Raw genomic sequence first — 13,544 nt, forward strand, 5'->3', positions numbered from 1 at the left:
ATCTTTACTAGATGCTGTTCTTCCACTAACCCCATTGCAACTCCCTCCAAGTCTCCGACCACTACCTTGTATCCTTTTCCCTCTCGCTCTCATCCAACACTTCCCACACTGCCCCTACTCGGATGGTATCGCGCCGTCCCAACCTTCGCTCTCTCTCCCCTGCTACTCTCTCCTCTTCCATCCTATCATCTCTTCCCTCTGCTCAAAACCTTCTCCAACCTATCTCCTGATTCTGCCTCCTCAACCCTCCTCTCCTCCCTTTCTGCATCCTTTGACTCTCTATGTCCCCTATCCTCCAGGCCGGCTCGGTCCTCCCCTCCCGCTCCGTGGCTCGACGACTCATTGCGAGCTCACAGAACAGGGCTCCGGGCAGCCGAGCGGAAATGGAGGAAAACTCGCCTCCCTGCGGACCTGGCATCCTTTCACTCCCTCCTCTCTACATTTTCCTCCTCTGTCTCTGCTGCTAAAGCCACTTTCTACCACTCTAAATTCCAACCATCTGCCTCTAACCCTAGGAAGCTCTTTGCCACTTTCTCCTCCCTCCTGAATCATCCTCCCCCTCCCCCTCCTCCCCTCTCGCAGATGACTTCGTCAACCATTTTGAAAAGAAGGTCGACGACATCCGATCCTCGTTTGCTAAGTCAAACGACACCGCTGGTTCTGCTCACACTGCCCTACCCTATGCTCTGACCTCTTTCTCCCCTCTCTCTCCAGATGAAATCTCGGCCGCCCAACAACCTGCCCGCTTGACCCTATCCCCTCCTCTCTTCTCCAGACCATTTCCGGAGACCTTCTCCCCTTACCTCACCTCACCTCGCTCATCAACTCATCCCTGACCGCTGGCTACGTCCCTTCCGTCTTCAAGAGAGCGAGAGTTGCACCCCTTCTGAAAAAACCTACACTCGATCCCTCCGATGTCAACAACTACAGACCAGTATCCCTTCTTTCTTTTTCTCTCCAAAACTCTTGAACGTGCCGTCCTTGTCGAGCTCTCCCGCTATCTCTCTCAGAATGACCTTCTTGATCCAAATCAGTCAGGTTTCAAGACTAGTCATTCAACTGAGACTGCTCTTCTCTGTATCACGGAGGCGCTCCGCACTGCTAAAGCTAACTCTCTCTCCTCTGCTCTCATCCTTCTAGACCTATCGGCTGCCTTCGATACTGTGAACCATCAGATCCTCCTCTCCACGCTCTCCGAGTTGGGCATCTCCCGGCGCGGCCCACGCTTGATTGCGTCCTACCTGACAGGTCGCTCCTACCAGGTGGCGTGGCGAGAATCTGTCTCCTCACCACGCGCTCTCACCACTGGTGTCCCCCAGGGCTCTGTTCTAGGCCCTCTCCTATTCTCGCTATACACCAAGTCACTTGGCTCTGTCATAACCTCACATGGTCTCTCCTATCATTGCTATGCAGACATTGCTATCCTTTCCCCTTCTGATGACCAGGTGGCGAATCGCATCTCTGCATGTCTGGCAGACATATCAGTGTGGATGACGGATCACCACCTCAAGCTGAACCTCGGCAAGACGGAGCTCCTCTTCCTCCCGGGGAAGGACTGCCCGTTCCATGATCTCGCCATCACGGTTGACAACTTCATTGTGTCCTCCTCCCAGAGCGCTAAGAACCTTGGCGTGATCCTGGACAACACCCTGTCGTTCTCAACTAACATCAAGGCGGTGGCCCGTTCCTGTAGGTTCATGCTCTACAACATCCGCAGAGTACGACCCTGCCTCACACAGGAAGCGGCGCAGGTCCTAATCCAGGCACTTGTCATCTCCCGTCTGGATTACTGCAACTCGCTGTTGGCTGGGCTCCATGCCTGTGCCATTAAACCCCTACAACTCATCCAGAACGCCGCAGCCCGTCTGGTGTTCAACCTTCCCAAGTTCTGTCACGTCACCCCGCTCCTCCGCTCTCTCCACTGGCTTCCAGTTGAAGCTCGCATCCGCTACAAGACCATGGTGCTTGCCTCACGGAGCTGTGAGGGGAACGGCACCTCAGTACCTCCAGGCTCTGATCAGGCCCTACACCCAAACAAGGGCACTGCGTTCATCCACCTCTGGCCTGCTCGCCTCCCTACCACTGAGGAAGTACAGTTCCCGCTCAGCCCAGTCAAAACTGTTCGCTGCTCTGGCCCCCAATGGTGGAACAAACTCCCTCACGACGCCAGGACAGCGGAGTCAATCACCACCTTCCGGGAGACACCTGAAACCCCACCTCTTTAAGGAATACCTAGGATAGGATAAAGTAATCCTTCTCACCCCCCTAAAAGATTTAGATGCACTATTGTAAAGTGGCTGTTCCACTGGATGTCATAAGGTGAATGCACCAATTTGTAAGTCGCTCTGGATAAGAGCATCTGCTAAATGACTTAAATGTAAAAATGTAAATGTTACCCCTAACAGGGAAGAGATTAGCTATTGTTACCCCTAACAGGGAAGAGATTAGCTAATGTTACCCCTAACAGGGAAGAGAATAGCTAATGATACCCCTAACAGGGAAGAGATCTGCTAATGTTACCCCTAACAGGGAAGAGATTAGTGATACCCCTAACAGGGAAGAGATTAGATAATGTTACCCCTAACAGGGAAGAGATTAGATAATGTTACCCCTAACAAGGAAGAGATTAGCTAATGTTACCCCTAACAAGGAAGATATTAGCTAATGTTAGGCCTACCCCTAATAGGAGAGAGTGTCTGGATAAACCAGAAGCGTCCCAACCAGGAACATTACCATCTGGTATGCAGGATGTTCAGGTGTATTGCCGCTATCCCAACACAACCTGATTCATACTAATATGATTAAAAGATACTAGCGTTAACGTAGCTTGCTGTAGTGTTATTTGTTTAGGATTGATCTCAATTGTCTGTGGTGAGGTTAGTCACTGTGGATGACTCATGAGTGTACTGTACATAGGGAGGTAGGATTTCTGGAGAGATTTTAAAGATTTGTCCAGTAAAGGTGACTCAACATGTGGAGATTTTTATGGAGATTAAGACAGATGGCTGTGTGGCCAGACTGTCTCATTTTTTCATTACTACTGTTTCTGTCCTCAGTTTGGTTCTCATGTCAGATGCTACACAGCTTCGGTATACTTTGGTACTTTCAAAAGGCTTCATCTTCAAGCTCTAATCCAGCCAGCCCTTTAAAACCAGAGGCCTTTGAGTTTAGAATGTTAGAGTGGGCAATCTGATCCTGAAAGGGCCTCAAGCCTAACCTCTGATTGACTAAACCACTGACACATGGTAACATCTGCCTGTCTCATTGGTTCAATCATTGGCACAAGGGAACATATCCCTTCTGATTGGCTAAAACACTGACACATGGGAACATCTGCACTGGGCTGGAAACAAACTGGCTATTCTAAACCGTGGTAGGCCAGATTAACACAGAGCAGAGATGAGAGACTCTCTCAGGGTGAGTTACATCAGAAACATATGGAGACGACCACACATCCCAGATCAAACTTCGGCTCTCTTTCTTTACGAGACCGCTACATACTGTCTTCTTTCAGTGCTGGTGAGAGGATGAGTGCAGGATGGTACAGTATATATATATATATATATATATATATATATATATATATATATGCACATCACCAGTCCAAAGTTTTAGAACACTTACTCAGGAAAGGGTTTCTATTTATTTTTTAAACTATTTTCTACATTGTAGAATAATGGTGAAGACATCAAAACTATGAAATAACACATATGGAATCATGTAGTAAGCAAAAAAAATGTTCAACAAATTGAAATATGTTATATTTGAGATTCTTCAAAGTAGACACCCTTTGCCTTGATTACAGCTTTGCAAACTCTTGGCATTCTCTTCCCACAGTCTTGAAGGAGTTCCCACATATGCTGAGCACTTGTTGGCTGCTTTTCCCTTCACTCTGCGGTCTAACTCATCCAAAACCATCTCAATTGGGTTGAGGTCAGGTGATTGTGCAGGCCAGGTCATCTGATGCAGCACTCAATCACTCTCCTTCTTGGTCAAATAGCCCTTACACAGCCTGGAGGTGTGTTGGGTCATTGTCCTGTTGGAAAACAAATGATAGTCCCACTCAACCCAAACCAGATGGATTATCGCTGCAGAATGCTGTGTTAGCCATGCTGGTTAAGTGTGACTTGAATTCTAAATAAATAACTGATAGTGACACCAAAGCACAGCACCCCCACACCCTCACACCTCCTCCTCCATGCTTCACAGTGGAAACCACACATGCAGAGATCATCTGTTCACCTACTCTGCATCTCACAAAGACACAGCGGTTGGAACCACTAATCAAGAATTTGGACCAAAAGACAGATTTCTTCCAGTCTAATGTCCATTGCTCGTGTTTCTTGGGCCAAGCAAGTCTCTTATTATTGGTGTCCTTTAGTAGTGGTTTCTTTTCAGCAATTCGACCCTGAAGACCTGATTCACTCAGTCTCCTCTGAACAGTCGATGTTGAGATGTGTCTATTACTTGAACTCTGTGAAGCATTTATTTGGGCTGCAATATGAGGTGCGGTTAACTAATGAATGTATCCACTGCAGCAGAGGTAACTCTGGGTCTTCCTTTCCTGTGGCGGTCCTCATGAGAGACAGGTAACTCTAATGAACTTATCCTTTACAGCAGAGGTAACTCTGGGTCTTCCTTTCCTGTGGCGGTCCTCATGAGAGACAGGTAACTCTAATGAACTTATCCTTTACAGCAGAGGTAACTCTGGGTCTTCCTTTCCTGTGGTGGTCCTCATGAGAGCCAGTTTCATCATGGCGCTTGATGGTTTTCGAGACTGCACTTGAAGAAACATTCGAAGTTCATGACATTTTCCGGATTGACTGACCTTCATGTCTTAAAGTAATAATGGACTGTCATTTCTCTTTCCTCATTTGAGCTGTTCTTGCCATAATATGGACTTGGTCTTTTACCAAATAGGGCTATCTTCTGTATACCACTCCTACTTTGTCACAACACAACTGATTGGCTCAAACGCATTAAAGTGGAAATAAATGACCCAAATGAACTTTTAACAAGGCACACATGTAAATTCATTCCAGGTGACTACCTCATGAAGCTGGTTGAGAGAATGTTAAGAGTGTCCAAAGCTGACATCAAGGTAAGGGTGGCTACTTTGAAGAATCTCAAATATAAAATATATATTTTGATTTGTTTAACACTTTTTTGGTTACTACATGATTCTATATGTCTTATTTCATAGTTCCAATGGCTTCACTATTATTCTACAATGTAAAAAAAAACTGGAATGAGTAGGTGTCCAAACTTTTGACTGGAATACATACTGTATCTATAACATACTGTGTCTTACCTGACAGGGGGTGTCACTGCTGAGAGATTCTGTCTGTCTTACCTGACAGGAAGCATCACTGCTGAGAGATTATGTCTGTCTTATCTGACAGGAGGTGTCACTGCTGAGAGATTCTGTCTGTCTTACCTGACAGGAAGCATCACTGCTGAGAGATTCTGTCTGTCTTATCTGACAGGAGGTGTCACTGCTGAGAGATTCTGTCTGTCTTACCTGACAGGAGGTGTCACTGCTAAGAGATTCTGTCTGTCTTACCTGACAGGAAGCATCACTGCTGAGAGATTCTGTCTGTCTTACCTGACAGGAAGCATCACTGCTGAGAGATTCTGTCTGTCTTACCTGACAGGAGGTGTCACTGCTGAGAGATTCTGTCTGTCTTACCTGACAGGAGGTGTCACTGCTAAGAGATTCTGTCTGTCTTACCTGAGAGGAGGTGTCACTGCTAAGAGATTCTGTCTGTCTTACCTGACAGGAGGTGTCACTGCTGAGAGATTCTGTCTGTCTTACCTGACAGGAAGCATCACTGCTGAGAGATTCTGTCTGTCTTACCTGACAGGAAGCATCACTGCTAAGAGATTCTGTCTGTCTTACCTGACAGGAAGCATCACTGCTGAGAGATTCTGTCTGTCTTACCTGAGAGGAGGTGTCACTGCTGAGAGATTCTGTCTGTCTTACCTGACAGGCGGTGTCACTGCTGAGAGATTCTGTCTGTCTTACCTGACAGGAGGTGTCACTGCTGAGAGATTCTGTCTGTCTTACCTGACAGGAGGTGTCACTGCTGAGAGATTCTGTCTGTCTTACCTGACAGGCGGTGTTACTGCTGAGAGATTCTGTCTGTCTTACCTGACAGGAGGTGTCACTGCTGAGAGATTCTGTCTGTTTTACCTGACAGGAGGTGTCACTGCTGAGAGATTCTGTCTGTCTTACCTGACAGGAGGTGTCACTGCTGAGAGATTCTGTCTGTCTTACCTGACAGGAGGCGTCACTGCTGAGAGATTCTGTCTTGTGTTCTGACAGTCCTCTGTGGAAGCGATTCGGCAGGGTGGCGGTTCCTCCCCCGTTCTGCAGATGATGTGGGATCGCTAGAGGGGGCAGAACAGTCCTCGGTTCTCTTGGCTCCTCCTCTGGGTGCGTGTCCATGGAAGTTGTGCAGCTACTAGGCTCTGGGGGCGTGACCCTCGTGTCCATGGAGATCGCAGAGTCTCCGTGGCCACGGTAACCGTTCTCCAGCGTTTCCCCACCGCCATCGTCCCAGCTCTCGTTCTTAGGGCCCAGCTCTTTACTATCACGATTGAACGTCGACCGGGCGATGATGCCAAACTTTCGCGTCCGTTTGCTGAAACCGGTCTGCGTCGGAAGGCTCTCAGGAGGCTCGGAGGACACGCTGCTCCTATGGTGCAGGGAGTTTCGGCCATCTTGGATGCCACCGCTGCCACCAGTGACGGTGGCGTTGCCGTTTCCATTGCACGGAGGGAGAGGGGCTTTACGCTTGATCCTCCGGAGCATGATCAGGTAGATGCAGCCGCCATTCCAGCACTGGTCAGCCAGGTAACTGTAGAGGAGAGGAGAGGAGAGGAGAGGAGAGGAGAGGAGAGGAGAGGAGAGGAGAGGAGAGGAGAGGAGAGGAGAGGAGAGGAGAGGAAGAGAGAGGGAAGAGAAGAGAGGAGAGGAAAAGAGAGAGAAGAGAGAGGGAAGAGAGAGGGAAGAGAGAGGGAAGAGAGGAGAGGAGAGGAGGAAAGGAGATCAAGAGAGAAAGAGAGAAGGAGGAGAGGAGAAGAGAAGAGAAGAGAAGAGGAGAGAGAGAGAGAGAGAAGAGAGGAGAGGGAAGAGAAGAGAGGAGAGGAGAGGAAGAGAGAGAGAAGAGAGAGGGAAGAGAGGGAAGAGAGGGAAGAGAGGAGAGGAGGAAAGGAGATCAAGAGAGAAAGAGAGAAGAGAAGAGAAGAGAAGAGAAGAGAAGAGAAGAGAAGAGAAGAGAAGAGAAGAGAAGAGAAGAGAAGAGAAGAGAAGAGAAGAGAAGAGAAGAGAAGAGAGGAGGGAGAGGAGAGGAGAGGAGAGGAGAGGAGAGGAGAGGAGAGGAGAGGAGAGGAGAGGAGAGGACAAAATGAGATGTCAGAATGTGTGGGGACGGGAGTCTCCCAGTCACAGATAAACAGATGGAAAAACCAAAGGAGATGTCACATTTGAACTCGTTTTCTGATGAATTACGCCATTTGGAAATTAAAGGCATGAAAAAAACCTTCGGAAAAGACTGTATTGAAATTCCTCAGAGCATATTAACAGTGTAAATCACCCCGTTGTCCTTCCTTCTAACTCTTAATCCTTCTTTGATATCTCTGACTGCAGCTCATTGCTAAGCAGACGCCATTTCAGTTTCAATGGCACTTCAGATGTCATTTCAGGCAAAATTGTGTCTGTTAAGCAGGAAAAACATAATGCAGTATGCCAAAACATATCTAGACAAGAACAGTGAGTGGAAAAGCCCAGCCTAGAAATATAAACTGAAAAGATTCAGGATGGCAGGAAGACATAGAAGTGAATAATGAATATCTGAACCTATTCCTTCTTTCTCCGATATGTTGTTTGCAACGGAATATAGTCTAACCATGTCAAATTAAATCTACTTGCTACAGTAGTCTGGTTATGTTATGCTGGCTACAGTAGTCTGGCTACAGTAGTCTGGTTATGTTATGCTGGCTACAGTAGTCTGGTTATGTTATGCTGGCTACAGTAGTCTGGCTACAGTAGTCTGGTTATGTTATGCTGGCTACAGTAGTCTGGTTATGTTATGCTGGCTACAGTAGTCTGGCTACAGTAGTCTGGTTATGTTATGCTGGCTACAGTAGTCTGGTTATGTTATGCTGGCTACAGTCATCTGGTTATGTTATGCTGGCTACAGTAGTCTGGTTATGTTATGCTGGCTACAGTAGTCTGGCTTAGTCTGTTATGTGGCTATGTCTGGCTACAGTAGTCTGGTTATGCTGGCTAGTAGTCTGGCTACAGTAGTCTGGCTACAGTAGTCTGGTTATGTTACGCTGGCTACAGTAGTCTGGTTATGTTATGCTGGCTACAATAGTCTGGTTATGTTATGCTGGCTACAGTAGTCTGGTCATGTTATGCTTGATACAGTTGTCTGGTTATGTTATGCTGGCTACAGTAGTCTGGTTATGTTATGCTGGCTACAGTAGTCTGGTCATGTTATGCTGGCTACAGTAGTCTGGCTACAGTAGTCTGGTTATGTTATGCTGGCTACAGTAGTCTTGCTCATGTCTATGCTGGCTACAGTAGTCTGGCTATGTTATACTGGCTAGTCTGGTTATGTTATGTCTGGCTACAGTAGTCTTGCTACAGTAGTCTGGTGATGTTATGCTGGCTACAGTAGTCTTGCTACAGTAGTCTGGTTATGTTATGCTGGCTACAGTAGTCTGGTAATGTTATGCTGGCTACAGTAGTCTGGTTATGTTATGCTGGCTACAGTAGTCTGGCTATGTTACGCTGGCTACAGTAGTCTGGCTACAGTAGTCTGGTTATGTTATGCTGGCTACAGTAGTCTTGCTACAGTAGTCTGGTTATGTTATGCTGGCTACAGTAGTCTTGCTACAGTAGTCTGGTCATGTTATGCTGGCTACAGTAGTCTTGCTACAGTAGTCTGGTTATGTTAAGCTGGCTACAGTAGTCTTGCTACAGTAGTCTGGTTATGTTATGCTGGCTACAGTAGTCTGGTTATGTTATGCTGGCTACAGTAGTCTTGCTACAGTAGTCTGGTTATGTTATGCTGGCTACAGTAGTCTTGCTACAGTAGTCTGGTTATGTTATGCTGGCTACAGTAGTCTGGCTATGTTATGCTGGCTACAGTAGTCTGGTTATGTTATGCTGGCTACAATAGTCTGGCTACAGTAGTCTTGCTATGTTATGCTGGCTACAGTAGTCTGGTTATGTTATGCTGGCTACAGTAGTCTGGTTATGTTATGCTGGCTACAGTAGTCTGGTTATGTTATGCTGGCTACAGTAGTCTGGCTACAGTAGTCTGGTTATGTTATGCTGGCTACAGTAGTCTTGCTACAGTAGTCTGGTTATGTTATGCTGGCTACAGTAGTCTTGCTACAGTAGTCTGGTTATGTTATGCTGGCTACAGTAGTCTGGCTATGTTATGCTGGCTACAGTAGTCTGGTTATGTTATGCTGGCTACAGTAGTCTGGTTATGTTATGCTGGCTACAGTAGTCTGGCTACAATAGTCTGGCTACAGTAGTCTGGCTACAATAGTCTGGCTACAGTAGTCTGGTTATGTTATGCTGGCTCAGAAGTCTGGTTATGTTATGCTGGCTACAGTGGTCTGGCTACAGTAGTCTTGCTACAGTAGTCTGGTTATGTCATGCTGGCTACAGTAGTCTGGTTATGTTATGCTGGCTACAGTAGTCTGGCTATGTTATGCTGGCTACAGTAGTCTGGTTATGTTGTGCTGGCTACAGTAGTCTGGCTACAATAGTCTGGCTACAGTAGTCTGGTTATGTTATGCTGGCTACAGTAGTCTGGCTATGTTATGCTGGCTACAGTAGTCTGGTTATGTTGTGCTGGCTACAGTAGTCTGGCTACAATAGTCTGGCTACAGTAGTCTGGTTATGTTATGCTGGCTACAGTAGTCTGGCTATGTTATGCTGGCTACAGTAGTCTGGCTACAGTAGTCTGGTTATGTTATGCTGGCTACAGTAGTCTGGCTACAATAGTCTGGCTACAGTAGTCTGGTTATGTTATGCTGGCTACAGAAGTCTGGTTATGTTATGCTGGCTACAGTAGTCTGGCTATGTTATGCTGGCTACAGTAGTCTGGCTACAGTAGTCTGGTTATGTTATGCTGGCTACAGTAGTCTGGCTACAATAGTCTGGCTACAGTAGTCTGGTTATGTTATGCTGGCTACAGAAGTCTGGTTATGTTATGCTGGCTACAGTAGTCTGGTTATGTTATGCTGGCTACAGTAGTCTGGTTATGTTATGCTGGCTACAGTAGTCTGGTTATGTTATGCTGGCTACAGTAGTCTGGTTATGTTATGCTGGCTACAGTAGTCTGGTTATGTTATGCTGGCTACAGTAGTCTGGCTACAGTAGTCTGGTTATGTGATGCTGGCTACAGTAGTCTTGCTACAGTAGTCTGGTTATGTTATGCTGGCTACAGTAGTCTGGCTACAGTAGTCTGGTTATGTTATGCTGGCTACAGTAGTCTGGCTATGTAATGCTGGCTACAGTAGTCTGGCTACAGTAGTCTTGCTATGTTATGCTGGCTACAGTAGTCTGGTTATGTTATGCTGGCTACAGTAGTCTTGCTATGTTATGCTGGCTACAGTAGTCTTGCTATGTTATGCTGGCTACAGTAGTCTGGCTACAGTAGTCTGGTTATGTTATGCTGGCTACAGTAGTCTTGCTATGTTATGCTGGCTACAGTAGTCTGGCTACAGTAGTCTGGTAATGTTATGCTGGCTACAGTAGTCTGGCTATGTAATGCTGGCTACAGTAGTCTGGCTACAGTAGTCTGGTTATGTTATGCTGGCTACAGTAGTCTGGTTATGTTATGCTGGCTACAGTAGTCTGGCTATGTTATGCTGGCTACAGTAGTCTGGTTATGTTACGCTGGCTACAGTAGTCTGGCTACAGTAGTCTGGTTATGTTATGCTGGCTACAGTAGTCTGGTTATGTTATGCTGGCTACAGTAGTCTGACTACAGTAGTCTGGTTATGTTATGCTGGCTACAGTAGTCTGGTTATGTTATGCTGGCTACAGTAGTCTGGTCATGTTATGCTGGCTACAGTAGTCTGGTCATGTTATGCTGGCTACAGTAGTCTGGCTACAGTAGTCTGGTTATGTTATGCTGGCTACAGTAGTCTGGTTATGTTATGCTGGCTACAGTAGTCTGGCTACAGTAGTCTGGTTATGGTATGCTGGCTACAGTAGTCTGGTCATGTTATGCTGGCTACAGTAGTCTGGTTATGTTATGCTGGCTACAGTAGTCTGGTTATGTTATGCTGGCTACAGTAGTCTGGCTATGTTATGCTGGCTACAGTAGTCTGGTTATGTTACGCTGGCTACAGTAGTCTGGCTACAGTAGTCTGGTTATGTTATGCTGGCTACAGTAGTCTGGTTATGTTATGCTGGCTACAGTAGTCTGACTACAGTAGTCTGGTTATGTTATGCTGGCTACAGTAGTCTGGTTATGTTATGCTGGCTACAGTAGTCTGGTTATGTTATGCTGGCTACAGTAGTCTGGTCATGTTATGCTGGCTACAGTAGTCTGGTCATGTTATGCTGGCTACAGTAGTCTGGCTACAGTAGTCTGGTTATGTTATGCTGGCTACAGTAGTCTGGTTATGTTATGCTGGCTACAGTAGTCTGGCTACAGTAGTCTGGTTATAGTATGCTGGCTACAGTAGTCTGGTCATGTTATGCTGGCTACAGTAGTCTGGCTTCAGTAGTCTGGTTATGTTATGCTGGCTACAGTAGTCTGGCTACAGTAGTCTGGTTATGTTATGCTGGCTACAGTAGTCTGGTTATGTTATGCTGGCTACAGTAGTCTGGTCATGTTATGCTGGCTACAGCAGTCTGGTTATGTTATGCTGGCTACAGCAGTCTGGTTATGTTATGCTGGCTACAGTAGTCTGGCTATGTTATGCTGGCTACAGTAGTCTGGCTATGTTATGCTGGCTACAGTAGTCTGGTTATGGTATGCTGGCTACAGTAGTCTGGCTACAGTAGTCTGGATATGTTATGCTGGCTACAGTAGTCTGGCTACAGTAGTCTGGTTATGTTATGCTGGCTACAGTAGTCTGGTTATGTTATGCTGGCTACAGTAGTCTGGTCATGTTATGCTGGCTACAGCAGTCTGGTTATGTTATGCTGGCTACAGCAGTCTGGTTATGTTATGCTGGCTACAGTAGTCTGGCTATGTTATGCTGGCTACAGTAGTCTGGCTATGTTATGCTGGCTACAGTAGTCTGGTTATGGTATGCTGGCTACAGTAGTCTGGCTACAGTAGTCTGGATATGTTATGCTGGCTACAGTAGTCTGGCTACAATAGTCTGGCTACAGTAGTCTGGTTATGTTATGCTGGCTACAGTAGTCTGGCTACAGTATTATTTCCCTGTGTTCCATCAGAGAAAGAACTAATGACCTTTGACAATCACCTGGTTAACCAGGATCCTGCTGGGTCTGGGCAGGCTCTCGTGACTTCCTGCATAACTACAAACACTTCTGGCTGACTTTGAAAGGAATTTAAATACGCGTGTGTGTGTGTGTGTGTGTGTGTGTGTGTGTGTGTGTGTGTGTGTGTGTGTGTGTGTGTGTGTGTGTGTGTGTGTGTGTGTGTGTGTGTGTGTGTGTGTGTGTCTTTATTCCAGCTACTCATTAACTTGATCAGGGGCGTGTGTGTTTAACTACACTGCATGATCGTGGCTGAAAAGTTCAAACTCATTTGCAGACTTGTTTACGATACATTCAGTAGGTTAGACAAGATATCAGCTAGGCTCCAAATCAAACCGTATGAAGCCTAAACAAACAATCATATATAAAGTTGGATTTACTGTGGAGTAGGAGACTCTGCATTGCATATCGTGCCTTACACTCAGCTAATGAATGCGTAGAGCAGGGATGGACAACTTTGACGGGGGTTGGGGGCCACAAAAATAACAGAACACACCATGAGAGGCTGAAGTGGCTTGTGGGTCTGCGCACCCACATCCATTTAAGTGGCCACCCCCTCGTGACAGATTGAAATGTGGATAATAAGCTGACTGTACAGAGTGAACGAGACGTTTACTGTTCATTTTTATTGTTTATTTCACTTTCGTATATTATCTACCTCACTTGCTTTGGCAATGTTAACACATGTTTCCCATGCCAATAAAGCCCCTTGAATTGAATTGAGAGCTGTCAGGGGACTAGCTCCAGTGTGGAAGAGGATTACTGAGGGCGTGAAAGTATGGATACCCCAACCAGTTCTGGCTACCCCGACCAGATCTAGATACCCCAACCAGTTCTGGCTACCCCGACCAGATCTAGATACCCCAACCAGTTCTGGCTACCCCGACCAGATCTAGATACCCCAACCAGTTCTGGCTACCCCGACCAGATCTAGATACCCCAACCAGTTCTGGCTACCCCGACCAGATCGAGATACCCCAAACAGTTCTAGATACCCCGACCAGTTCTAGATACCCCGACCAGTTCTAGATACCCCGACCAGTTCTTCTACCCC

The 13,544-nt window shown here is 46.6% G+C and overlaps 1 protein-coding gene across 1 annotated transcript in view; it reads right to left on the reverse strand.

The window, feature by feature from the left end:
- Positions 1–13,544, reverse strand: part of LOC118375790 (PDZ domain-containing protein 2-like) — a 232,384-nt gene that overhangs the window by 142,927 nt on the left and 75,913 nt on the right. Inside the window, 1 exon segment of the mRNA XM_052479737.1 lies at positions 6,278–6,860. Coding sequence (XP_052335697.1) covers positions 6,278–6,860 — 583 coding nt within the window.

The sequence above is a fragment of the Oncorhynchus keta genome, chromosome 25 (genome assembly GCF_023373465.1).
Source record: "Oncorhynchus keta strain PuntledgeMale-10-30-2019 chromosome 25, Oket_V2, whole genome shotgun sequence".
NCBI lineage: Eukaryota > Metazoa > Chordata > Actinopteri > Salmoniformes > Salmonidae > Oncorhynchus > Oncorhynchus keta.